This window comes from Podarcis bocagei (genome assembly GCF_964188305.1).
Source record: "Podarcis bocagei genome assembly, chromosome: Z".
Lineage (NCBI taxonomy): Eukaryota > Metazoa > Chordata > Lepidosauria > Squamata > Lacertidae > Podarcis > Podarcis bocagei.
In genome coordinates, this window is record NC_138140.1 from 3,446,512 (window position 1) to 3,473,435 (window position 26,924).

At 46.4% G+C, this 26,924-nt stretch overlaps 1 protein-coding gene across 14 annotated transcripts in view; it reads left to right on the top strand.

Moving 5' to 3' along the window:
* The first annotated feature begins 252 nt into the window (after positions 1-252).
* DNM1 (dynamin 1) overlaps positions 253-26,924 on the top strand; it is a 129,623-nt gene continuing 102,951 nt past the window's right edge. For 5 of the 14 annotated variants that reach the window (XR_014004240.1, XR_014004241.1, XR_014004242.1 and 2 more), the window contains exon 1: positions 259-809. Coding sequence is in view for 10 of the 14 variants with exons in the window: in XM_081179702.1 (XP_081035828.1) it covers positions 649-809 (161 nt within the window). In the remaining 4 variants the exon portion in view is untranslated. Of the gene's footprint in view, positions 810-26,924 lie in introns of all 14 variants that reach the window. The other 9 variants (XR_014004243.1, XM_081179709.1, XM_081179710.1 and 6 more) reach the window with 6 other exon arrangements.

A 26,924-nucleotide genomic window follows, 5' to 3' on the forward strand; every position in this document is an offset into this window, starting at 1 on the left:
GACATCTATCATTCTATCTCTTGCTTACAGCAAAAGATGGGGGATCTGTGCCTCTCCAGCTGCCACCCGTACCAGCAGTGGTCAAGGATGGTGGGAGCTGAGGAACAAGGACACCTCCGCACCCGCACCCCCAGTATATGAACTGAACTTGAATTGGGGAAGGGGACGGGAGACCGAGGGAAACCAAAGGGAAGAACTACGACTCCCATGAAGCTCTCTGAGCCGAGTGGCTGCTGCGGATCCCCCTCTGGCGGCGATTGTGAGCAAGTACGTTCTCGATCCGGCTTAGGACCAGGTGGCCAAAGGGAGCTTCATTCGTGGTAGGCAGCGCTGCTGCAGAGACCCGGCGAGGAGCCTGATTTAGGCGGAGCGGGGTGCGGGGCTGCTGAGAGGAAAGGGAGGGCGCTGCAGTAGCAGCCCCCTCGGGCACCTCCAAGTCCCAGGGCTGGGAAGGTGGGCAGGACTCCCATCTGCGCGCGCGCAAAAAGGAGACACGCACCGATGAGGACTTGGGGGGCCACAGACGAGCCGTCGACGAGCCTTTGAGACGAGAGCCCCCCACCCTCCAAAAAAATAAAAAGCCCTCCGAGAGAGACGCTTTGCAAGCCGCTGGAGACGTGAGATCTCTCCCCGCCGCGTGCAGCAGCCATGGGGAACCGAGGAATGGAGGATCTCATCCCCCTGGTCAACCAGCTCCAGGATGCCTTCGCTGCCATCGGCCAGAATGCCAACCTGGACCTGCCCCAGATCGCTGTGGTCGGAGGGCAGAGCGCCGGGAAGAGCTCCGTCCTGGAGAATTTCGTCGGAAGGTAAGGGAGCCGGTGGTATTTATTTAAACCATCTATTTTATTTTATACCATCCCCCGCGCCTTAATTAGTCCTGGGCTTCTGTGGATGCTCGTGCAGAGCAGACATCCGGCTTAATGCGCGGAAGTCCCCCTCCTGCCGCCCTTGCCCAGTGGAAATCCGAAATAGCGGGGAAACGGAGGCTGGGGAAGGGGAGGGGAAGGATCTGGAGCCGCTTCGGCTCCCTGCGATGGGGGAGCGGAAAAAGCTCTCCCCCCTCTCACGCCGCCATTCCTCAGCACTGCGGATGCGCCCTCCGCGCCGAGGATGTTGCAGAAAAACAGGAAGCCCCCGTGATTGGCAGGTGACATTCCACGAGCCATCACCTTCATCAGGATGAGGGGAGGCTCCGCATCCTTTCTCCCTCCCCGAAGGGATAAGATAATGTCCCTGTTTACTGGCAAGCCTCCAGAAGCGGCGCGTTTGCGTTTCACATACGCTAAAACTAGGGGGAAATCTATAGATGTATGAATGTGTGTATACACCTCTGTCTCCTTCTGTTTGGGTGGGTATGAAATGCAATCCCTGCCCTGAGAAAGAGATCACGATCGGTTTCAGTGAAAAGAAGCTTGCCGTGTACATCTGAAGGGAAGGGTGGAGGTGAGCATCACTGTGTGCACAAAATTTGAAGGGCGCGTTATAGCAACATCGCCCGCCGCCACCTCCGCTGTTCGTAGGAGTGATTTACTGCACAAAAGCAGCCATTTGGGGTCGGGGGGGGGCGAGTTGTAAGAGGAAGAGCGAAAGGAAGCAATCCGACGTCTGGTGCTGTGCTGTGTCCACATCACCGCGCAGGGGGAGATTTGGCGCTTTTAATCCTAAATCATTTATTTATTTAGAGAGGCGGGGGGGAAGCTCTATGTAGGAAGGCAGAATTCAGAATAGCTCCTGGGGCAGAGCGAGGCTGGGGAGAGAGTCCGTCTCTTCCTCTGTTTCTTCCTCTCCCCCCCTTTTTTTCATTATGTTGCCAGAGGGCAATTGCAGGGCTGCGGTGAGGGGAGGGGGTGGGCAGATAGGAAGGAAGAGGAGGTTGCTTCAAGGAGAGCGTTTGCCATCTCCAGTCTTCTGGAGATTTTCAAAGCCCGGACAAAAGCCTCTCTTATGTTATGTAATCTCAAGATGGTAAAGAAATATCATGGTAGGGAGCTTAGCCATATTTTTTGGATTTTCTGTCTTTGGATTCAGCATTCTCTCCCTCCCTCCCTCTCTTGCAAAATGATGCAATTTATGCATCAATGTGTGTTTTTCCACATTACAATTTCTGAAGCTGCTTATAGGGGTGGAGAGAAGAGCCAAGTGTAACAGTTCTGCTGGTCACATATGAAATGCGCTCCTTGTCAAGAAATGTATTAGTGATGCACCACACATTCACTGCCAAGATGTGCTAAGGACAGTGCCTTTCCCCTAGGAGGTATTTGTCTCCTCTGTTTATAAGCCTCGCCTCGGACACAATCCTGCACCAGGTGAAATTCCAGGAAGGACTGGGGGGGGGGGTTAATCGAATGCAGCACACCTTTTGCTTGCATATATTTGCCTGGTTTCACAGGGAATTAGTTACCCAACAGATAATAGATGGGAGGTGGTTATTGACTAGGCCAGCTAGCAATATAGCTTAGCATCTCTTAGGTATACTCTTCTCTGCGTATCTTGGGTGATGCCATGTTGAGGATCCAGAGGGGAAGATGAAATGTTTGCTCCTTGATAAGGAAAATCAGCATTTTGGGTGGTCCCTTTTTATAGTAAAATACTGCTGATGGTTTACTTTCATGTGACCTTCAAGCCAACCTCCAGAAACCTCTGCAAATAGCAGGCGATCAGGAAAGGTGGCTCACACAGGCTGTTCCTGCGGGACACTTATGAGCTGGCTGGTAGCGTTTTGATGCTTATTTTAATCCTTTTCAATTGGGAAGAATTCACTAAGGCTAGGAGATTGGTACCTTGTGATTCCCACTAAGAGAAGAGGGGCTTCTGGAAACAAGCCGTATTTCAGTTTTCTATACAATATAGTTGTCACCCTTCCCTCTCTTCATGTCCACAATGAAAATTTGTGTGTGTGTCTTTTTAAAATAGCACTGATACCTTTGCATCTCAAATGGCTGCTTCCAGCTCCATTCTTAACCAAAATGACCTGAGAGCTGTTGAATTTCATTTAGGATCAGCACTGTTAAGAGACAGCCCAAGCTGCAAAGCTTATGTCTCTACTGCTGCTTCCACAGCAAAAACCTAAAACAACAGACATCCAAGGGGTCTGTATATTATAGGATTGAAAAGCCTTCACTGGGTGCACATTTGGAATGTCCTGAGGTTTTTGTTTGCATGACCAGGTTGATTGTAGGTGGAGTCAGTCAATCCCCACCTTGCAAAGACACTTATTGTTGTCATCAAATCAGCTGAAAAAAATGGGGGCCTGCAGCTGAGGTGGGGTGGGGGAGTTGGCTAGACCTTTTATTCGTCAGCTGTAATGTGGGCTGATTAAAAAAAAAGTCCTTATTGCAAAAAGTCCATAATCTTTTAGGGAAACAGGTTTTGGGGAACCATGCAACCTGGATTTGCTGGTACGAGCTTGAATCCCACCTCCAAAATAGTGACAGACTGGAAATATCCTTTGGCCATGAGATGAGCAATGCATTCATATTTCTGTTGTTTACTTGAGTGCCTGGTGGATGGAGGGCAGGTGAATGAATGGATTTCTGCATTTTGTCCTCTTCTGATGGGTCTTTTCTCCAAGAGAGCCTATGGGGATGTGACCTCACTAGATTTCCTCCGGTTGTCTCCATGGCAGCAGATTCACAGTGCTGCAGTTTCTTTAGATCTTGAAGGGTTCAAGCAGAGCTGTTGAGTGCGAGGGCAGAGGAAAAGTTAAATCCTTCCAGATAAATTATTGGGGGGAAAGGGGCTAAGATGCCATCTCCTGATACCAAATGCCGTCAGAGGGCTAAGTGGCTTAGAAGACTGGGTTGGGGAGTGTGGTGCGTTTAGCCTATTGTAACCTCATTTGAAATGCTATGTAGGTTGTTTTACATTACAGCAGCAAATTGTGAAGATGGCAGCAGGCAGCTGTGTTTTGATAGCACACCCCTTTGGCTGTGTCTGATAGCTTAAAAAAACCCCTACAAAACCATTCTATAATCCTGCTGAATAAGTGTGTCTTTTGAATACTGGCTTCTGAACGGTCTGGGGCTGCAGTTACACACACACACATACCCTGAATAAAAGGAGGTACAAAACAACATAGTGTAGATTGGCTTCAAACAGGGTCAGAAGGATGCACAGGCCTTCTGCTGACCTGATGAGTAGCAGGGGAATAACTGAGTCTCTTCCGAGTCTGAAATCATGACAATCAGGCTGACTTCAATATGTGCTTTACACACACATTGACTCTATGCACTGAAACCTCCAGATTTTAAAATTGTTGTTCTTTAAGCAAATCTTAGAATTCTTTCATGAAGGCCTCTAGTCCGCCATTTGCAGACCTGGCAGAGCGGGGGCCATTTTTTAAGGAGTGGAAAGTGGTTCTGTTAAGGCTTGAAGGCAAAAGTCTGGGGCCCTCACCTGAATGAGCAGGAATGGTCCCCCAGCACAGCCACATTTTATCCCAAGAGGTTTAAGTCCCTTAAAAACAACAACAACCATTTATAACCCGCCTTTCCTCCAAGGACCACAAAGTGCACACATTTTATGTATTTATGTATATTGTTTACTTGCATGAGGATAGCAGTGACAGTAAACAGAAACACCAGTCACAAGGTCTACAAATGAAATACAAAATACAGTGGTACCTTGGGTTACAGACGCTTCAGGTTACAGACACTTCAGGTTACAGACTCCTCTAACCCAGAAATAGTACCTTGGGTTAAGAACTTTGCTTCAGGATGAGAACAGAAATCGCACGCTGGCAGCATGGTGGCAGCGGGAGGCCCCATTAGCTAAAGTGGTACCTGAGGTTAAGAACAGTTTCAGGTTAAGAACTAATCTCCGGAACGAATTAAGTTCTTAACCCGAGGTACCACTGTACAACCTGTTACCACAAAGCCATTATAGAGATGATCTCAAATCATATAATATATCTCACATACAAATCTAATCTAAATCTTGCAATACAGTTCTAAGTGTCCAGCGATCAATTGTTCATAGTTGATGAAGGACTTCAGCCCAGCCATACCCTTCTCGCCACTTCTGGTAATGCCTCGTATTCTCCCACAAGGTGGACACACGATTATCCAACTGCCATTTTTCCTCACAACCACCCGGCAAGGTAGGTTGGGCTGAGAGAGAGTTTCTGGCCAAGTGAACTACATGGCTGAGTGGGGATTAGGAACCTGGTCTCCCATGTCTACAGCTAGTGCTGCTACCACTATATCACACTGCACAAGTCCCTAACTGCACCACTGACAGTGGAAGGTGCCTGGAGCAAGCAGAAAGCTGTAGACTACAGGCTACAGCCAGTGACCCCAAATGAGGGTGTTAAGCAGACCAAGGAGCTTTAAGCTGGAACCACAATGGGATTGGTTCTTCCAAGACCGTGGCTGGATCTACACTGACCCGTTTAACATTATATCCCCCTATTAGAACGATATCAGATATGGCGTTCTAAAACGACCCAGGGCACACTTGCTAATTAAAACATTTTTCTCCCTTGTTTTTTTCTGTCAAATGTAAGTAATACCCGGCGACACCATTTTCCAAAATGCTGTTTCTCTCCCTGCTGCTGGTTGCTGGTTGCTCTGTTCTGCCCTCTGGTGTCATATTTTAATCCTCCCTCCCTCCCCCCTCCCCCCGCCCCCGTCCTTTGTTATCTGCCCCTCAAATACCATTGGAGGGGGTTCACAGTTTTAATGCAGTAAAAAAAAAAAAAGGTAAAACACTATACTGTGGTACCTCGGTGCAGACGCTTCAGGTTACAGACTCCGCTAACCCAGAAATAGTACCTCGGGTTAAGAGCTTTGCTTCAGGATGAGAACAGAAATTGCGCGGCCACAGCAGCAGCGGGAGGCCCCATTAGCTAAAGTGGTACCTGAGGTTAAGAGCAGTTTCAGGTTAAGAACGGACCTCCAGAACAAATTAAATTCTTAACCCGAGGTACCACTGTATAGGGACATATGGGCAGTGTTTCACCGATATAGTAGCATAAAACGATTAAAAATTAAGCGATAAAAAAGACAATGTAATAATGCATTATGAACTCAAAAGTAGGACGTCATGTGTCCACCTACATTATCAAAACCATTCCTAAACCCTTCCTTAACATTAAAAATCATGTGTGTAGATCTGCCCCCTGAGACTTCTGGGCAGCGCCAGCCCCACCACAAGGCAGAGTGAGGCTGCTGTCCCAGGTAGTAAATTCTGAAGGGTGGAAATTGGCTAGAAATTTGTGTCATATGTTCTGCCCTGCAGCCCCTAAGCTAGCTTGCTGCCCTAGCATGGCTGGTGTACCAGTGAGGCAACCTGCCTTGGGTAGCATGCTGCTTCCACCCCACCAGGGGGTGGGTCTGGATGTTTTTCTGGGGGGGAGTGTTGGTGGCACGTCTTGCCTCAGGCACCAAAGGCGTTTCACTAAATTCCTTGGTTAGGATGTGCATGGGTCTCAATCCCTTTTAACACTGAGCATGCATTTAGCACCCACTCAGAACATGCTCAGAACCAAGGTTCCCACCTCACCAGAACACTTTTACATATTTAAACATTTCTGCTCAAATATAGAGTGGTGGTACCTGGGAGACGAGGGTACAGGTCCCCACTCAGTCAAGGAGCCCTCTGGGTGACCTCAGGCCAGTTACTGCCTCTAGGCCTAACCTATCTCGAAGGGTTGTTGTGAGGATAAAAAAGGGAGGGGGAGAACTGTGTATTGCGCTCCGTGGAGGAAAAAGGTGACAATAAATGTAAGTAAGTAAGTAAGTAAGTAAGTAAAAATTGCTTTTCATTCAAGTAGCCTGTGGTCTTTATTTTTATTTGGGGTGTGTGTGTAAAAAATGAGGCAACAGAACTCATGCCTTGAAATGAGCACTGAGCCATTTTGGCTACCAGCCCCAAACGAACTTTGTTTTTTGGCATCCGTCTGTCTTGAGGGAGAATGGAGTGTGCCTCTGGGGGTCAGGTCAAACTACTGGAGAATCACAGCGCTTTCTGTGACTGCAGAGACTCATAGCTGCTGCCTCCCATGTTATTCTTGCTGTGCTAATAGCACTGAGGTGACTTCCCCTCAGTGTGTATGGAGGTCCTGGACTGTCCAGACGATAAGATGGCCTCCTCTTAGCCTCACTGATCTGGTCCAAAGGGAAGCAGAGCAAGACTTTGGCACCTGTTTGGCTGCAGGAGTCTTCAAACAAACAAACAAACAAACAAACAAACAAACAAACAAACAAACAAACAATTGGAGAGTTCTGCACCTGCCAAGGTAGTCTGTCCAGTCTGGTCAGGGATGCTGGGGTGGGGGTGGAGTCTGACAACACCAGGGTGGAGGGAGGTAAACAGTGGTGCCAAAATGGCAAAGAAACTGAAAGTGTACAGCCAGTGGCAATTCTATGTAAAGCTTCATAGAAGCACAGTGGCCAGCAGGAATCGGTGAAAACCCAGTCCTCTTAGTAATGCTAGGACTTGGACAGGTCATTTATCTTGGATCAAACCTAAATAGATAGAACTGACCGATGAGTTTTAATTCACCATGCTAAGGGTGCCTTTGAAATTCTTTCCTTGGAAAATTCAGCTTCCTTTCTCATGTAGAATAGAGGTGGGTCACACCAGTGAGCTTCATGGCCAACAATCTAACCTCTGCACCAAGCACCGTGTGTCAGGTGGCTCAAGACAAAGGCAGTGAACCTGCGTCCCGCCCAGGATAGTGTTGGACTCCCCTCAGTCCCAGCCAGCATGGCCAGAGGTCATGGACAATGGGAGCTAGGGCCCAGCAACAGATGCCCCACCCTGCTCTAGGACAAGACTACATAAACAGGACAAGGCCAACCCGCTGTGCTGCCTGATGCAGAGGACAAGATGGTGTGTTTCCATCTGTTCCTCTATTCTATTTAGAGGTAAGATAAAAGGTAAAGGACCCCTGGGCAGTTAAGTCCAGTCCAAGGCGACTGTGGGGTTGCGGTGCTCATCTCGCTTTCAGGCTGAGGGAGCCGGCGTTTGTCCACAGACAGATTTCCGGGTCATGTGGCCAGCAGGACTAAATCGCTTCTGGTGCATGGAGGACTGTGACAGAAACCAGAGCTCATGGAAACTCCGTTTACCTTCCTGCCACAGCAGTACTTGTTTATCTACTTGCACTGGTGTGCTTTCAAACTGCTAAGTTGGCAGGAGCTAGGACCGAGCAACGGGAGCTCACCCCGTCGCGGGGATTCGAACCGCTGACCTTCCGATCGGCAAGCCCAAGAGGCTCAGTGGTTTAGACCACAGCGCCACCCACGTCCCTATTCCATTTAGAAAAGTAAAGTGGACAGGTAATTGACTCTTACTGCATCCCACACTGGCAATGGGAGAGCATCCTGCACTGCCCCTGAGGCTAATTTAGGGGATGGAGAGCAGGCCATGCATGGAACATACCCCTCTGAACTCCAATAAGGTGGAATGGCCAGGGGGCTCAGGAGGAGTGGCCAGCAGCTGCTGCTGTCCCGCACCCCTGCTTTCCCTCTCTGTTGGTGATGTGTAAGCAGCCACCCTCACCTTACTGCTAGCCTCCAAGGCTTTCTGTCTGGCCACATTCACACCATACATTTAGAGTGCTAGTAGCACCACTTTAAACAGGCATTGTTCCCCCAAAGAATTCTGGGAGCTGTAGTTTGTTCAGGGTGCTGAGATTTCTCAGGAGGTCCTTATTCCTAATTCCCAGAATTCCCGGTGAAGAGGGATTGTTAAACCACTTGGAGAAATTGTAGCTATGGGAGGGGAATAGGTGTCACTTAAGAATTCTTAGCATCCTTAACAAGCTACACCTCCCATGAGTGTCTGCAGTGGCATCCTAGCATGCTAAATGTATGGTGTGAATGTGGCCCAAGCATTTTTGCCATGTCTTTAGCGCTGAACAAGCCTTTTCTCTGCCTGGGTGGAGGTTAGAGATGGGTGCGTATAAATAACTCTACTGTACAAACGTAACATTTACATTTGCCGTTCAGTTCATCACTGGTGTGTGGCTCTTGGAAGGTTGCCTAGATGTGACAGTGGCCCTCAAGTTGAAAAAGGTACGCACACATCTGCCTCACACTGCATCACAGACTGAGTTTGTGTCCACCAAAAGTTGGCTGTCTGCGGTGTTCCTGCTGACAGCTCCTGTCAGAGGCCGAGAGGTGGTGTGACTCGCCTAAGGTGACACAGCAGGTCCGTAGCAAGTGAGGGTCACCTAGCCTTTTAGCTGCTGAATCATATTGGTTGAGGTAGAAGATCCTGTATCTCCTCACGAGCTCCCCTTGATCTGCTTCATTTATTTGTTTATTGATTAAGTTTTTTATACCGCCCTACACCTGTAGATCTCAGGCCAGTTCACTACATAAAATTAAAATATTAAAAACTCAAAATACATAGTAAAAATAACAAACAGAAACCAATAATCTCTGTTTCTACAACACAATTAAAAGACCATAGAATGTTAACCAGCCAAATGCTTGGTTGAAGAGCAATGTTTTTATCTGGCGCCTAAATATCTGTAAAGAAGGATCCAGGTGGGCCTCCCTGGGGAGAGTATTCCACAAATGGGGAGCCACTGCAGTAAGGCCCATTCTTGTGTTGCTACCTCTTGGACCTCTTGTGGAGGAGGCACCCGAAGAAGGGCCTCATGAGATGATATCAGGGTCTAGAGAGGTTCATATGGAGAGAGACAGTGCTGGAGGTATTGTGGTCCTGAGCTGTTTAAGGCTGTATAGGTAAAAACCAGCACTTTGAATTGGCCCTGGTGAGCACTTGGCCACTGAATTCTGCACTAGCGGAAGTTTCCAAACCATCTTCAGAGGCAGCCGTATGTATGATGCATTGCAGTAACCCAACCTTGAGGTTACCAGAGCATAGACAATAGTAGTTAGGCTGTCCCTGTCCAGATAGGTTGTAGCTGGGCCACCAGCCAAAGTTGATGGAAGGCACTCCGGGCTACTGAGGCCACCTGAGCTTCAAGCAACAGCAGAAGATCCAGGAGAACCCACAAGCTACATACCTGCTCCTTTAGAGGGAGTGTAACCCCATCAAGAGCAGGCCACCTCCCACCCAGCCGGTCTAGGGAACCACCCACCAACAGTGCCTCAGTATTATCTGGACTGAGTTTCAGTTTGTTGGCTCTCATCCAGTCCATTACCGAGGCAAGACAATGGTCCAGCACATCCACTGCCTCACCAGCAGATGTAGAGGAGAAGTGAAGCTGTGTGTCCTCCGCGTATTGCTGACAACGTCCTCCAAAACTCTGGATGATCCCACTCAGCAGTTTCATGTAGATGTTAAGCAGCATGTGCCCAACCTGACAGCTTGCTTGCCCCTGTGTCATGTACTTTCCCTGCAAACAGTCAGGATGAATGTGCAATAAACCGACTGTCCATAATTGCCCCAAGACTGTTGTTTCCTGCTCTGAGGAAAGTAGGTATAGATTTATAGCTACACACCTGACCACTGAAGGGAAACTTATCTATTCAGGAAAAAAATCTAGTGGAAAGAGCTGTACCTGGGCTTCATCAAGCATAGTGTCTGTCTTCTCTCTCGTGCAAAAACAAGCAAAACTGCTTGCGTATAGAAAACTACCTTACAGGGAATTCAGATCACTAATTCAGCTCTGCTGACAGGCCAGATTTATCAGGAGCCTCCTCTCCCACAACTGTCAGCTGGGAGCAGTCATTCCAGTAGGTTACCTCAGTGGGAGGGATGGGAATCAGCAGGACTCATTCCATCAGCTCTGCTGAAAGCCCACCTCCATCAAACTGTGCATCGTGCCCTTGAACTGCTTCCATTCAAGCTGGTCATTATAAGGACTGCTATGTAACTTTTAAGAATTTGCTTCCCACCCGCTTCCATCACGGTTCTGTTTTTCCTGTTGTGTTGTGTCTTATCTTGTAAGCCTGCAAGCTTCCTAAATAGGATGCCCTTTGTTGTTTTGATTGCAAGTCCACTAGGTCTGAGAGATTGCAAGTCCATCTCTGAGAGTTTTGTTGCCAACCCACAAGTGCAATGTAATGCAAAGGATTCTGTGTATATGATATCTCTCTACACTATATTTGCACTTGTCTGTCACCATGTAGCCCCCACTGGAGGATTTGGAATGCCTCGTCACATCTCTGGATTTCCATGAAGTCAGGGCTGGTTAGGGAAGCAAAAGGAAAGCTGGTTAGGGAAGCAAAAGGAAAGTTGCACAACAGCAGTGGCTATGGCGTAGGAGCAAGAAGGGAGGAAAAACTGAGCATGGAAAAGTGGGGATTTAAAACAATGGGAGAGGTCCAAGATGCTTGGGAAGGGAAGAATGCTAATGGGTTGTTGTTCAGTGTAGGCTTCTGTATTGTACCCATTGCCACCATTTCTCCTTTTTGATTTCTTTTAAATATCAAGCCTAAGCCTTTCTCAACTCTCTTTCCTTTGTTCCCATCCAGCTTCCTTCACTCAAATCAGCCCTGTTGCTTAAAGTTGTGGCCTAAATTCTGCCAAAAACCAAAATTTGAGTCAAGTGTGAATTTATTTAGGGGGGAGGTTTTTGGGTCTGAACACGCAAAACTACCACTTTTTCCCTCGTAGTCTTTTCCCATTCCTTCTTTAGTCAAACATCTGATATTGTTTAAAATTGCTGCTTTTTTCTTCTCAGTGCATTTCCGCCCCTGCTTTGCTCAAACCTCTCTGTCTTCCATTCCTCAGCTGCCTTATATATATTATTTCTCTGCTGATACCATGTGCTGTCTTCTACATGAAGTTCCAGATTCACTGTAGTAACAAATAACAGGTATTTCTATTAAGCAGCACAAACTCATATATGTGCAGCATCCATCACTGAACTCTCTCTGAAGACAGGCTTGCTCTTCAAGATGAAGCCTATTCATCTTAAATATATAATAACGTATATTTGCAGAAGTTGAAGGGATTCAGAATAAGGGGGGGAGGTGTGGGAAAGGGGTGGTTTTAGTGTGAGGAGGAGTTGAAAATAGGTAGGAGAAAGGGGGTGTTATGTACTGAGTTGAATAGGATCCAAAATGCAGCAGTCTGATTGGTCCTAGAACAATAGGATTCAGGGTGCAGCAGTCTGATTGGTCCACAGGAGCCACCCAATCCAGCTCCAGGTGGAAGTGAATCCACAACCTGATTGGCCTACAGGAGAATCCCGGAATTAGCCAATCACGTGGGGCCCATTGTGTAAATAATATATAAAGCAGACATTCTGGGGGAACTTCCATTCCTCCTTACCACTAGGAGCTGAATAAAGAGCATGAAATCCACTCTCGACTCCAAGTATATTTCAGGGGGTGAGGGTGAAAATGGAGAAGTGCAAAGGGGGTTCCCAAAAAGGAGTAGGAGGCATGGCAATGGGGGTGAAGAAGAAAGCAGAGATATGAAAGGGGGCCCCGTATTGGAGGTGAAGGTGGCTTTATAACTGGGTGGAAGGTGAAAAGGATGCTTTGGAGTTCCAGTGTGTGGGAGGAAGATGCAGGAGGTTGTGTTGGGGGTGATTTGCATTCAGTGGGGTTGCACGAAGGGAGGCGGGAGAAGAAGATGGCATGGGCATGGGGGTGAAGATGAAAGCGGGTGCAAAATGGAGCCGCAGAAGGAAAAACCGGGATGATTTGATTTTAGCATACAATTCAGCAAGTAACATCTTTTTGGGAGGGGTTGGCAAGCAGATGAAGCAGGGTACAATGCAATGTAACTTATTAATATAACGTACTGCATTTCTCTTTTTAGAATAAATTCAAAGTGGCTTACTGAAACGTCTGTAAAATTCATAAAAAACAGTAAAAACAAATTGCTAAAACTCATTTCATGCGTTAGAACTGAATAGCAGGCTAAAACAAATCTTTACAGGGCTGTTTATTTATACATATATTTTTTAAAAATTATATATGGATGTTTTATGATGGCCTATACTTGTAATGACCAATAAAGGTTTGGCAAAGAAGAAGAAGAAAAATAAATCAGTGTAAAAATAGGGAGACAGAACTTCAACCCACTCTAAAATCTGCGTGAGATATTTCACAGAAGCTCCTTTTCTTCTTTAGAGTAGAGTGGATCCCCAGCGCTAGTCACTCCTAATTATTCTCCTGGTATCACTTACTGGTCTGTTAATGGATTACTCAACCATGCAAAGCCTATATTTATAATAGCAGATGTCCAGGGAGCTGGTGTGTTTGTGTTTGTTGTGTGTGTGTGTGTGTGTGTGTGTGTGTGTGTGTGTGTGTGTGTGTGTCTTCCTGGGTGCATGTGCCAGTTTGCTAAGGACGCAGTGTGGTGCTTGCAACACTAGATTATGGTGATAAAGGCCACTAACTGGCAGCGTGGGATGAACCTGAGGAAGGAGGACAGCTGGCAGTCCTCATCCCAGGAACACTGAAGCCCGCCTCTCAGCCTGGTGGAGAAGGACCGAATGGGTGGGGGAGGAATTTTAAAAGAGAAGGGTTGAGCTTCTCATCAGCTTTAGGGGTGCATGTGGATGGAGACACTCCTAATTTGAGTGGAATGGAAGGAGATGGGAAAGAAAAGTCCTGGATCAGGGTCATTGCTTTCAAAGGGTCGCTTCAGGAGAGCAATTCAGGAGAGCATTTGAGCTCAATGATACTATCAAGGACTTATCCCACTTTCAATACTGTTTTGAGGGCAGACACACTGATTCACTGCCAATCAAAACAAATGAAAACTAGAACAGGCTGCAGAGTTCAAAACAAGCAGCCTTGCTCATCACCATTTTCGCTCAGAAGCCCATCCTAGCTGTACACTTTCAGTTTCTTTGCCATTTTGGCACCACTGTTTACCTCACTCCGCCCTGGTGTTGTCAGACTCCACCCCCATCCCAGCATCCCTGACCAGACTGGACAGACTACCTTGGCAGGTGCTGGACTCACCAATTCTGTTTGTTTGTTTGTTTGTTTGAAGACTCCTGCAGCCAAGCAGGTGCCAAAGTCTTGCTCTGCTTTCCTTTGGACCACATCAGTGAGGCTAAGAGGAGGCCATCTTATCGTCTGGACAGCCCATGACCTCCATACACACTGAGGGGAGGTCACCTCAGTGCTATTAGCACAGCAAGGATAACACAGGAGGCAGCAGCTATGAGTCTGCAGATAAATGCCCTATCCAAGTCCTAGCATTACTAGGAGGACTGGGTTTTCACCAATTCCTGCTGACCACTGTGCTTCTATGAAGCTTTACGTAGAATTGCCAAAGTGGAGCCTCCAAGGAATCTGCCCGCTGCCTCCCCCTCAGCTGTAGTAGAGTGGCTGAGGAGGAGGCAGCAGGCAGATGCAAGCCCCAAGCTGCCGTTTCGGGCACCACAAAGCCTGCAGGCGCCCTGAGCCACCGCGTCACTCGGGTATGCTGCTTATCCCACAGTAAGTGCCACCCCCCACTGTGTGGCGCCCAGTGCCCCCCTCACCTCCCCTTGCTGTGCCTCTGATCCTGTGCCCCTCCAGATGGCAAGATGCAGTAACAGTGGAGGGGCATCACAGAACAAAGTGGAATAATGTGTGGACAGTCCAGTGGAAATCCACCACTAAAATGTTACTATAACGACAGTGGGCACATTGCAGAATACACTGGCAAAAACCCCACCAGTCCAGAGGGTCTGAAAGCTGGAAGGGAAAACAGAAGACATGGGGAAGAACTGTTAAAGCGGCCTTTGCCAGCCTGGCACTTTCCAGATGCTTTGGGCTACAATCACCACTAGCCTACCTAGCATGTCTGACGGGGGTTGTACTCTAAAACAATAAATACCGTATTCCAATTAGGAGTCCTATGTCATTCATTGAGAGTGAACCTGGCATAGTGGTTAGAGTGTTGGAATAGGACCTGGGAGACCAGAGTTTGAATCCTCACTCAGCCAGGAAGCTCACAGGGTGACCTTGGACCAGTTGTAGTCTTTCAGCCTGACCTACACCCGAGGATTGTTGTGAGGATAAAATGTGGGTGGGGTTGTATATGCTAGCATGAGCTCCTTGCAGGAAAGGTGGGATGATAGTTAAGTAAGTAAGTAAGTAAGTAAGTAAGTAAATAAATAAATAAATAAATGTAAATTAAGAGCTGTTCGACAGTGGAATTTGCTGCCAAGGAGTGTGGTGGAGTCTCCTTCTTTGGAGGTCTTTAAGCAGAGGCTTGACAACCATATGTCAGGAGTGCTCTGATGGTGTTTCCTGCTTGGCAGGGGGTTGGACTCAATGGCCCTTGTGGTCTCTTCCAACTCTATGATTCTATGGGGGGGTGTCACATGATCCTAGCACAACATGAGTACAGTGGTACCTCGGGTTAAGAACTTAATTCGCTCTGGAAATCCGTTCTTAACCTGAAACTGTTCTTAACCTGAGGTACCACTTTAGCTAATGTGGCCTGCCGCGCTGCCACCGCGCGATTTCGGTTCTCATCCTGAAGTAAAGTTCTTAACCTGAGGTACTACTTCCGGGTTAGTGGAGTCTTGTAACCCGAGGTACCACTGTATGTACTAGAGAAGGTACATCCATAAGAGAGTGAATTTCTGGAGACCTCGGAGAGAATGAGGAGTGAGCCCTGAAGGAAACATAAAGACAACGTAAGAACTGTGATTTACTAGGAATTGCAAGACATGGAGTGTCCAAGGTGAACAGCTGGAACATCTGCATTCAATGGGGCATCATTTTAGCAAGCTGCACTGGTCGTGGCATATATATATAAAAAAACAATCTGATTGTGGAACCAAACAGCACCAGTGGGGCAGTCGCCTCAGTATGCAGATTTTGGGGCAAGGGTCATGAAAGATCAGTGAGCTACTGGTTATTTAATTTGTCGGTGTTGTGCTTTTACTGCCAGGGAGCAGTAGGAAGAGATACTTGTGGGATTTCTTGCCTCAAAATAACTGTGGCTGACTTAGTTACTAGGATCATAGAAAGCTGGACCATTGGTTCCTCTAGCTGAGTATTGTCTACACCAGGGGTCAGCAAACTACGGCCCAGGGGCCGGATGCGGCCCCCCAGGCTTGCAAATCCGGCCTACAGACCCTGCTGCCCGCTTGGTCAGTCCACATGCGCTGCAGACGCCTCGCCGCACAGGGACTGACTTCCACGACGCTGGCATGGCTTCTGTGCAGGCGGCGACGCTGGTGCAGCTTTGCATTGGCTGCAGGAAGCTCCTGCAGCCAATCCGAAGCCGCGACATTTGGATTTGCGTGCAGGGGAGGCAATGGCGATAGAGACCTTGCCACAATATTGTGTGACCGTTGCATGGTGCGCACTTACCCAGGAATTGTGCTCTGGTGGGATGTGATGTCAACTTTTACACAGAGGGCAGGCCTGCTGGAATGAATCGGCCCGGGTTAGGCATGACCACTCATGCCAATAGGTCTACTCTTGAGTAAAAAATAGGGGCGCAACTTCCACGTAAATACACATTTTTTAAAAACTATAGTCCAGCCCCCAACAGTGTTTGAGGGGCAGTAAAACGGCCCCCTGTTTAAAAAGTTTGAGGACCCAAGGTCTACACTGATGGGCAGTAGCTCTCCAGGGACAGTCCAGCCTTACCTGGGGGTGCTGGGAACTGAACTTAGGACCTTCTGCAAACAAAGCAGTTGCTCTGCCACTCAGCTAATTATGTGCCTTGACTTAGTATGGAGGGCTTACTTTTGTCTGACCCTTGAACCAAAATGGGTGACTCAGTGCTTTGCCAGGATAAGGCCCTTGATTGAGGAAAATTTCAAATCCTCCATGCTGCAAGTTAATGATCTGGAGAAGATGCAGCTCTTAATTCCCTTAGCTGCAGGGGCTGAATTTGTCATGCTGTGTTGGGCAGAGAATTTATTTCCAGACAAGAGTCAAACCCACTCACTCTGTTCCCCCCTTACAAGGCTCATTTCTAGAATTTGGAAAGAGAAATCAGTTTACTAAAGCAGCAAAACGAGATGGACATCTGAATCAGCCTCCTGCCAGTGTAAAAACTCACATATGGAATTACCCAGCTTCTGTGTCTTTAAAGCAAATTTATTGTGCTGTTTTCACAGGATTAGGTGCTCAGTTTAGATCTGGTCTTTGAGAAACATATATTTTTACCTTGGCTCACAGTAGCCTTTGCCAACCTATTGCCCTCCTGATGTTTCAGACAACGCTCATGTACTCCAGACAGCACAGCTGTATTGACTGCTCCACCATAGCTGTGCTGGCCAGGGTTGAAGGCAGCTTATCTACCCAACTGATCACTGAGCTCTGTAGAAGAGGGCCTTCCGCATGCATCCACCCCACACTGCTTTTGTAGGCTGCGTGGGGCCAGCAGAGGGGCAGCGCTGCCACCTCTCCGACACTTCTGCTGGCCTGACCTGGGAGTGGAGCAGCCCTGAAGGCTAGCCTGGGAGCAAGCGGCTGCCCTTGATGAAGGAGCTATAGGAGGGTGCAGTTCTAGCAGTTTTAATACATGAAGTTTTAAAAATTACATGCTTTTACTACACTGCAAAATTGGTTCAGGGTGCTTTGTAGAAGTGATTTATAAATGAAGTAAATAACAATATATATCCTGGAGGGTCTAGGTTGGCATGCGCTGTGATAACGTTTCAAGCCAATACCAGAAATCAAGGTTATCATCATGTGGAGCTGCGCCCCAAATGCAGGTCTGAAGCCAGGATATAAGGCAAGGATGGGAAACATCTGTGGCCCTCCAGATGTCGCAGGACTCCCAGCAACCCCAGCCAGCATAACCAATGGTTAGGAATGATGGGAGTTGTAACTCAACAACATCTGGACTAGGGCTAGCCCAATATATTTTGGCACCTGAGATGAACCACAAAATGGTCCACCTTTCCCCTGAAGGAAGAAGGGGTGAGTGATGAACTACATCACTAACAAGGGTGTGTGGGGGGAATAAATATCTACATCAGGATTTGCTGCCCTTGTGAATCCAGCTGCCTGAGGCAGTTGCCTCACCTTGCCTCATGAGTGGGCCGGCCCTGATCTGGAGGGTCAGAGGGCAGTGCATCTGTTAACACAGGGGCTGACAAACTTGTTTATTTGGGGGACCATTGTGCAATTTCCATCCATGTGGTCCCCGAAACACAATCCACTCCAGAGTCGCTGAGTTGCGCCTAACGTTGGAGGGGGTCCATCACGTGTGCATGACGTCATGCCTGCCACAAGTCCCCCCGCCCAAACCAGCTAGGCCAACTTGGCCCACCATCCCCCACCCACCGTCTGCTGCCACCGCCAAAAATTTGAGGCTGCATCAGTGAGGTTGCCTCTTCCCCCTTCTGCAAGACACTTTGGTGCGTCCCTATGAGATCACCAGCACACTTTCCTGGAAGGCACCCTGGCAATTGTCAAAGGGATGTGCCAGCACAAAGGCCTCCTCAACAGTTGGCGTGCCTGATCTACCCCCCAAGAGGATTCCTAGCTGGAGTCAAAGTGAGTGCTGTTCTGTGTGTATATCTGGATCCTTCCAAAGTTAGGAATGTGTCCAAAAAAATATGGGGAAATAAAGTATTTATTTATTTAAAATTATTTTTAATTTAAGAACAAATATACAATCAATCACAGTCCCCCCTATTCCTCCCATAACAACACAAACGACTTCCAGTTGATTTGTAGTAATAAAAGAAAACATTAATTCAGTAGCTGCCAATTTTAAAAGTGCTGTTATGCAGGTTTCTGTGTGTTTTTGGTGGTTTATAGACGTTTTCCTTCTTTGTTACAATTTTTAATTTATGAAGGCATTTATCAAAATTACCTTTAATGCTTTATGGAACTATAAAACACAGTGGCATACATCCACAGCACTGGGCACACATAAAAAGAATAATTTTACACAAGCGCACTTGTAACTTAAAGAAATCAGGGATTCTAAACTGAAAGGGGGAAATGGCACTGAAGACGAATACAGCTGTGAAGATTTACCTCTCTTAGGTAAAGCTGGCTAAAGCGCTCCTGAAACTGCGTTTGTGTGGATTGTGTTAAAAGAGTCAGGGACCCAGGTGTTGAGTTCAGGAGTCTATGCCCAAAGTGATTTCTGATCTTCATTAGCAAATCAGGATCACAGGCATAGACCCTTCACCAGGCATAAGGTTTGAAGTCCAGTGGCAAATATGGAGATGTTCTTGGGGCACACAGAGAGGGAGAAAGAGTAGAGAGGGTCTTTAGAGAGTCTTTTTTGGGGTTTCCCAGGGAGAGATGAGCAATGCTGAAACCTGGCCTTAAATAGCCTTGCAGGGGATCCAAAGGGTGTCTCGTGAGTTGACATGGTGATGACTCATGAAAAGTGGTCAAAATGAGGGAATGAGATGAGACAGAGTAAGATCCAGGTACAGTACCTGTGTTTGTGCACAGGGGAAGGGCTTCAAGAGAAGTCCCCAACAATGTAATGGGGAAGGTTCTGGTTAGACATAGTTTGATGCATGTAAACAAATTGGGGGCTTATCCACACTTACCTGCCCCCCCTTTTTCCAGGCATGGTCCACTATTAACAGCTCCATGTCCAAATGCCTTTTTTTTTTTGCTGCAGAGTTTCCCCCACAAAAACCCTCCCTTTAGTGCTCAATGCCAGTGAACGGAAAACCTGAATTGATGTATGTTCTGATTCAGCTATAATGAGCAGGTTTTTGGAGGGGGGGGGAATGCTTGGACAAAGAGCTTTTAAGCATGGACTTGTGCCTGGAAATAAAGAATGGATCAAAAAGTAAGTGTGGATAACCCCCTTGATGACTCACCTGGAAGGTTTCCCTTGTGGGTGGTCCTTCTGGGTGGATTTGGTCATGAACAGTGACTTTGGCAAGAAGATTCCTGGTGACTCAGGCTGTCTTACCTGCAGCTGTTCCTGTTCTCCCCGGTCTGTATCTACATTTGTTTAGAATGTCTGGTTGATAGATAAAGCTTTACTCTGGAGGAGATTTTGGGTGCTTTCATATGCCAATCATTTTGCCTTATTACTATTATTGCAATCCAGCTCCCTAGTGAGTCAGTCAGTGAACTTTCTGGATCCTTGTGACCTTGGTGGCAAGAAATCCAAGCATAGAGAAACCATGTACAGTGAGGAGGAATGGCAACTTAAAACGAATATGCAGTAACTTGGCAGAATAAGAGAACAAGAAGATCGAGCCTATAAAGAGGAATGCATTTTGTGTGTGGAATATTTGGAAAATAATTGTAAACAAGTGAAAGCACTCGCAGGATTAAGGTAAATTCAACAGTGTAAAGTAAGATGAGGTGACATGAAAAGGGGAGGGGAGCTAAATGGTTGAAATAGAATATGCAGTAATAATGGGAAAATTATAAGAACCATGGAAAGAGAAGATGGGAAGTCAATGAATATATTATTTTAATGGTGGATTTCTAATTGTGGAAAATGTATAACTGAAAATTTCAATAGAAATTATTATAAAAAATAAATAAAACTGATTTGGAGCTCCTGTGCAACACTCCCACTTCCCCCAAAGACTGGACTTTCAGCAACTGATAAAGATAGTGATGGTGAAATAAGGCCAATTCTCACTTTGATGCGACATCATCTAACCTCCCCAGAAACAAATCAGAATGAATGTTAATTAAGTAGCCAATGTCATCTTATCTCCCAGTGTACAGGCAGCAGCAAAAACGCCGAGTCAGCATTTAAGGAGGCACAGGCATGCCAGGGCCCATTCCTCTTATTTTTGAAAGCCATTCTATAGTCAGGGGAGCTGGCCAGTCAAGTACATGGTTACAGATGCTCATTTCATCATTATTATTTCTTTAAAATATATTTTTCTACAGCAAAATTGTTATGTACTGAGTTGAATAGGATCCAAAATACAGCAGTCTGATTGGTCCTAGAACAATAGGACCCAGAATCAAGCAGTCTGATTGGTCCACAGGAGCCACCCAATCCAGCTCCAGGTGGAAGTGAATCCACAACCTGATTGGCCTACAGGAGAATCCCGGAATTAGCCAATCACGTGGGGCCCCCCACTGTGTAAATAATGTATATAAAGCAGACATTCTGGGGGAACTTCCATTCCTTCTCACCACTATGAGCTGAATAAAGAGCATGAAATCCACTCTCGACTCCGAGTATATTTCAAAAATATCGCTTGCTGCAAAATTAAAGCATTTAGTTAGCACAGCAGAAGCAAATTCCACTTTATTCTTGCAGCCACAATGTTGCTATGATTTAAACTGCACGTGCTTAGATTAGTCTTGTTTATCTGAGTTGGCAAAGTCCCTCTCAAACATATAGGAATGTAGAAGCAGTTCTAAAGCATGGGGTGGGGGCAGGAATGAAATGCTAATGATTTACAACCAAAATAAAATAGCTACCCCTAGTGACCCTCCTCTGCTTTTCACAGTAAGACCATAAAATTGTCTAGGTATATACCACTGGGGCCTCTCTCTTGTGAGTGAGACCGCATAGGATCAGGCCTTAAGGATTTAATTCAGTACGCAGGCTCCATCTGCTTGGAAGGAGATAGAGGAATAGTGCAAGTCTGCCAGGGACATTGAGCCTCTGCAGTTTCAGATGCAATTAAGATCATCCTGTGGTGGCAAAGACGTTGTTAGTTACCCTTGGAAACAGCCGCTCTGAGATCTTGTACCTCCAGCTTCGTCAGAGCTCTGGGCCTTGGAAAGAGGACACAGCACTTTGCGATCATCGCAGCAGCTATCAGGGCACCAGCAGAAAATAAATCTGACAATTTTCCCCCTTAAAGGGAGAATAATATTTATCTTCCGCAGTCCTGATACACAGCACTGAGCGCAGGTTTGAAATCCTGCCCCTACTCTTTTGAAGCCACACATAAAGTGTGGCAGCTATGATAACTTCGAAGTAAGGAAAGATGAAACAGCTGGTCCAAAGTTCTGACTTCAAATGGGTTGAAGCATTTACTGGGGCAAGGACTGCAATGGCCACCAGTTTCTTTCCAGATACCGTTCAAAGTGTTGGCGATAACCTTTAAAGCCTGAAATGGCTTAAGTCAAGGATTCCTTAGGGACTGTTTGCTTCTAACACAGCTTGCACCCTGAGATATGATGGAGGGACCTCTGGGTCTAAAAGGCAGCCTAAAAGGCAATTATTTAATAGTTATTTCATCTTGTGCTTCACTAAATGCATTGACTCTCAGTTCCTTTCCAAGCTGACTTTAAAGTGGTGGTTTTGACTATAACTCAGTGGAAGAGTATCTGCTTTGTATGCAGAAGGTCCCAGATTTAATTCCTGACATTTTCAGATGGGGCTGGGGTTGTTCCCTGTCTGAAATCCTAGAGAGTTGCTGTCTGTCAGCAGAGACAGTACTGCGCTCAATGAACCAATGGTCGGATTCAGCATAAGGAAGCTTCCTATTTTCCTTTATCCCATCTCTGTTGGAGGCTTGGCTGAAGATGACTAGGGAATGGTCTTGTTTCTGTGACCATATCTAAATTGTGGAATCACTTGCCCCAAGAGGTTCATTTAAGAACGTAAGAGCAGCCCTCTTGGATCAAGTCAGATTCCCTGCCAGCCAGTCCATCATCCTGTTTTGACAGTGGCCAACCAGCTGCCCCAATGGAACTCCCATGTCAAGTTTGGATATGATATATTGACAGGCGGCCAAACCTGTGTCAAAAAATGGGCTAGGTTATGCCAAATGCCCCAGGAGCCTTTGTTCTGCATTTGAAACTGGTGCTCTTTGGACCTGTTATGTCAGGGGCTGCCTGAGGCATTTTGACACCTGAGGTGAATTGCCCCACTGCCACCCCTGTGGTGTTTTGTGCAAACTCCGTAAGGGCTTCTCCAGGATTTCAGACTGGGCACATTTCCAGCCCCAGTATCCAAACACTGACAAATATTGCTCACTTCATTTCAAAAAGAATGTTGTAAAGTTGGGAAAGGTTCAGAAAAGGGCAGTCAAAATGGTCAAGGGGATGGACTGATTCCCCAAGAGGAAAGGTTGCAGCATTTGAGACTTTTTAGTTTAGAAAAAAAGCGAGTAAGAAGAGACATGATAGGAGTTTATAAAATATGCCTGGTTGGAGGAAGGTTTTCCTCCCTCTTGTAACAGTAGAATTCGTGGACCTCTAATGAAGCTGAATGTTGGAAGATTCAGGGCAGGTAAATGGAATGACTTCTTCACTCAGCGCATAGTTAAACTGTGGAACTCCCTCCCACAGGAGGCCGTTATGGACACCAACTTGGGTGGCTTTAAAAAGGGACTGGACAAATTCATGGAGAAGAGGACTATTGAAGACTAGTAGCCAGGATGCCTACGCTGTAGGCCACAGGCAGCACTGCTTCTGAATGCCAGTTGCTGGAAGCCACACGAGGGGAAAGGTCTCTTGTGATTGGGTCCTGCTTGTGTGCTTCCCACAATCATTTGGTTGGCCACTAGAGAACAGGATGCTGGACTGGGATATTGGCCCAATGGAGCCTCAAGGTTCCTTTCAGGTTCTTATGATTTAAGATTGGAATGTGTACCTATAGTTCATGTTCTTCATCACTACACAATTCTTTAAGTCTCCACTGTTTTCTCTGCAAAAGTCATCCAGAGAGCCTTTTCCACACTAAAAGCAACTTTAAGCTGATCTGATGCTATTTGTGTACATGTTATTAATGCACAAGAGAGCTGGATGGTTTAAAAAACAACAGCCCTCTACACTAGCTACTGCAGATTTACTGCTGCAGCCATGCAAAAAAACAACACTTAAATCTTCATACCTGAGCTCAGCCTGAACTTCCTATCACTCAGAAAAGAGTAAACATTTCCCTGATCAAATGCTTCCAGTCTTCCTAGTGGAAGTGAGGTCAAATTCTAATGAATGTGCCTCTCTCTCTCTCTCTCCCTGGCTTCTGTGATCTCTTTGGTAATCTCTGCCTATTTAGTTAAGCTGATTGTGTTTTTACTTTTAATAGAAGCACCTCTCTCTGTGTGTGGGGGGGGGGGCAGTGAGCATGGAGAAGTAGAAAACTACCTTATCCTGAGACAGACTTGCTCAGTATTGTCTCAACCAGCCTTTGCTAACCTGGCACCCTCCAGATGTTGTTGACGAAATCTCTCATCATTCCCAGCCAGCATATTGTGCTTCAGACGAGTGTATTCTCCAGCCCTGCTAGGGAATAAATCTGGGCCTTTTTTTTTTACACATGCAAAGCATTTGCTCACTTGCTGGGCTGTGGCCCTTTTCCTGGATCAGTTCCATGTAGACATTTTATGTGACCCATATTGGAACATCGGAGGCTCCCTAAACATCCTTTATATTGTACTGTACATTCATGCTGTTTTGTGCTTATGATGGCATCAGGCCCTCCCACTTTTAGGCCCTCCAACTTCCAAGACCGACTTGTGCCTGCAAAAGCTACATGGCAGACATACTGCTTTGTTTCCAGTTACTGCGTCACCTGCAGCTTCTGGCTGAAATACCGTAACCTTTTGTACTACAAATGTTTGGAGGTTGTTGTTGTAACATTGTGGAAGACAATAAATACTGAAGTGGAATAATGTGTGGGCAGTCCAGGATAAATTCACCACTAAAGCACTATTATTGTATCGTCATGGACTGGTTGGACTCAGAGAAATGGTGGGAGGAACTAGCTGGGGAACCACCACGGGAAGAAGACTCAGATTCTTAGCCCAGGGACTGGTGGTGGGAAGACAATGAGTGGTCCGAGAAAGACTGGAGGAGGTGCCAGAAGCAGAAGAGGTAACAGGCTTTAGTGAGAAGGGAGAGTGTGCAGCAGAGAGCAGTGCAGAATCAGAGGCAGAAGCTGAAGCAGGAGAGGAGAGAGGCCAAGAGGCAGAGATGAGTCTGGCCGGTGAAGAGGCACAAGTGTCTCCAGTTGCAACAAGCTCTCCTCCACCCTGGTCTCCCAGAACCAGGAGAGGCATGAAGAGGGCAGAGGAGAAGTGGGCTTCTCACAGGTGCAGCCTCAAATTGCTTAGGAAAATCCGCGGAGAGGAGGGGACTTAGGCAGCTGTGGGGAGGCAGGGACCTTCAGTCTTGGCAACTGATTTTCATGGAGTAAGACCACTGGGAATGAGCTGCTATGCTGGCCTGGTGCTCAGCCAGCTCTGTGGAAATTGTGTTTTTGCTAATAAAGAGTTTTCAACTTTGAACTGTTTGGTTACTGACCAACATGCTCCTGTGACATTAGTAAACATTGCAAAATGTATGCCCATCTTACTACCTCCACAAAAGTCTGGAGTACCACCTGCTTGGTCCACCTAGCCCAGTGCTTTTTACAGTGGCTCACAGCAGCTCTCCAGGGTTTCAATCAGGGGTATTTCCCCTACCTGGAGATGCTGGAGACTGAACCAAGGACCTTCTGCATGAAAAGCAGGCTAGTGTGGCCCTTCCCCTGGATGATGCTTTAAAGCGGATCAGATCGTTTCCCCATCTAGCTCTCTATTGCTTCCAGTTGCTTGCTACCGGTTTCCTTTTAACTGCAGATGCCAAGAATTGAACCCAGGACCTTCTGCATGCAAACTATGTGCTTTACCACTGAACTGTGAATTCTCTACTACTGTTAGCTGTTATTGCAGCATGAGTTGGTTGCCAAAGAAAATGAGCAAACTAGGGATTGCTGTTGAAGTAGAACATGCGTCAAAAGTATCCCGATGTCACGCTCTTCATATTCACATCTAGTAATAGTAGCTTGCACCCAGTGTGGGTTTGATCACTGAGATGGGATGAGGGCAGGGCAGCAAAATATTGAAGGCTGGGCTGGAATACAAATACAATTTTTTTTGGTGGGGGCGTTGTTTTTATACGTTCACTGTGATTTCTGCCTTGTTTTTAACTCACATGGTTAAATACTGCAGTGGGAAGCCAATCATCATTTGTGCTTTGCATGAATCAGTCCTAAGAGGCTGGGTGGGAGAAATATTTTAAACTGAAAGTTGGCCTGTGTGCTTTCTCAGCTTGGAAACATATGGCCAGATGCTAAGTTGCTTAGTCAGTAGAAAACACGAGAGAGAGAGAGAGAGAGAGAGAGAGAGAGAGAGAGAGAGAGAGGCTTGCCTCTATAAAAATAGAAAGGACTTAAAAACCGACTTTGAGGACTTTGAGGTTTTGCCCCAAAGGTTTTCTCATCCCCAGGTGCAGGGGGAGTGGTGTTATTGGGTTATTCTTGTTTTTATTCTATATTTTGTGTTTTTATAATGTGATTTGCCCTGTAAATTTTACCCTGTGACTTGTGGGTACAGGGTGGTATACAAATTTAATAATAATAATGATAATAAATGTAAAGGAATTCTGGGTGGGCTTTGTTTTGTTTTGTTTTGCCATCTGAAGAGTGTGGGATGAAAGCTTCCTTATACTTCTCTTGTGGGCAGATAAAGGCCTGCATTAGACCAGTGTTTTGCAGATGCTGATGAATATGAATAGGATGTCCTTCTGCAGGAGAGAGAAAGGTTTTGGAAGAGCTGGGCTGCCGCCCATCCACTTTATGTACCTTGAAGCATGGTTTGCATTTTGCACTCCTTGCCCTGTTGGCCACCATCAAAGTTGGCTACCAGGGCATGTACACATGGAAAATTCCTCCAACTGGAAGTGCCAAAAGTGATGGATTGAGAAATGAACTGTTGAGCTTCAATTAAATCTGTTAACTCATTGGATGAAGAACAGGGAAAGAGGAGGGGAGGGTGTTAAAATGCATGTTTGGATCATTTTTAAATTAAATTAAAAATTAAAAAATAATACTAATGTTCCTGCCTTAGGAATAGCTAGTTAGACAAAATTAATAAATAGTTAAGAAACAATTGGAGTATTTATTGTGAGCTAGCTTGAGTTCTTTAAATTATTTAGTTGTAAGAAGAGAGGATTGATTATGGATAATTTATTGTAAGACTTGTAAATGGATATATATGATTAAGATGTTTGGACTGTAAGTGAGTAATTTTGCAACGGATGATTATTCATATATGTACATTTATATTGTTGTGAAATAAAAATTATTTTATTGGAAATGAAAATTCTTGCAGTCTTGCCACCTGATCCTTTAAAGTGGAGATGTACTTTAGACCTTCTACATCATGTGTTTTTATC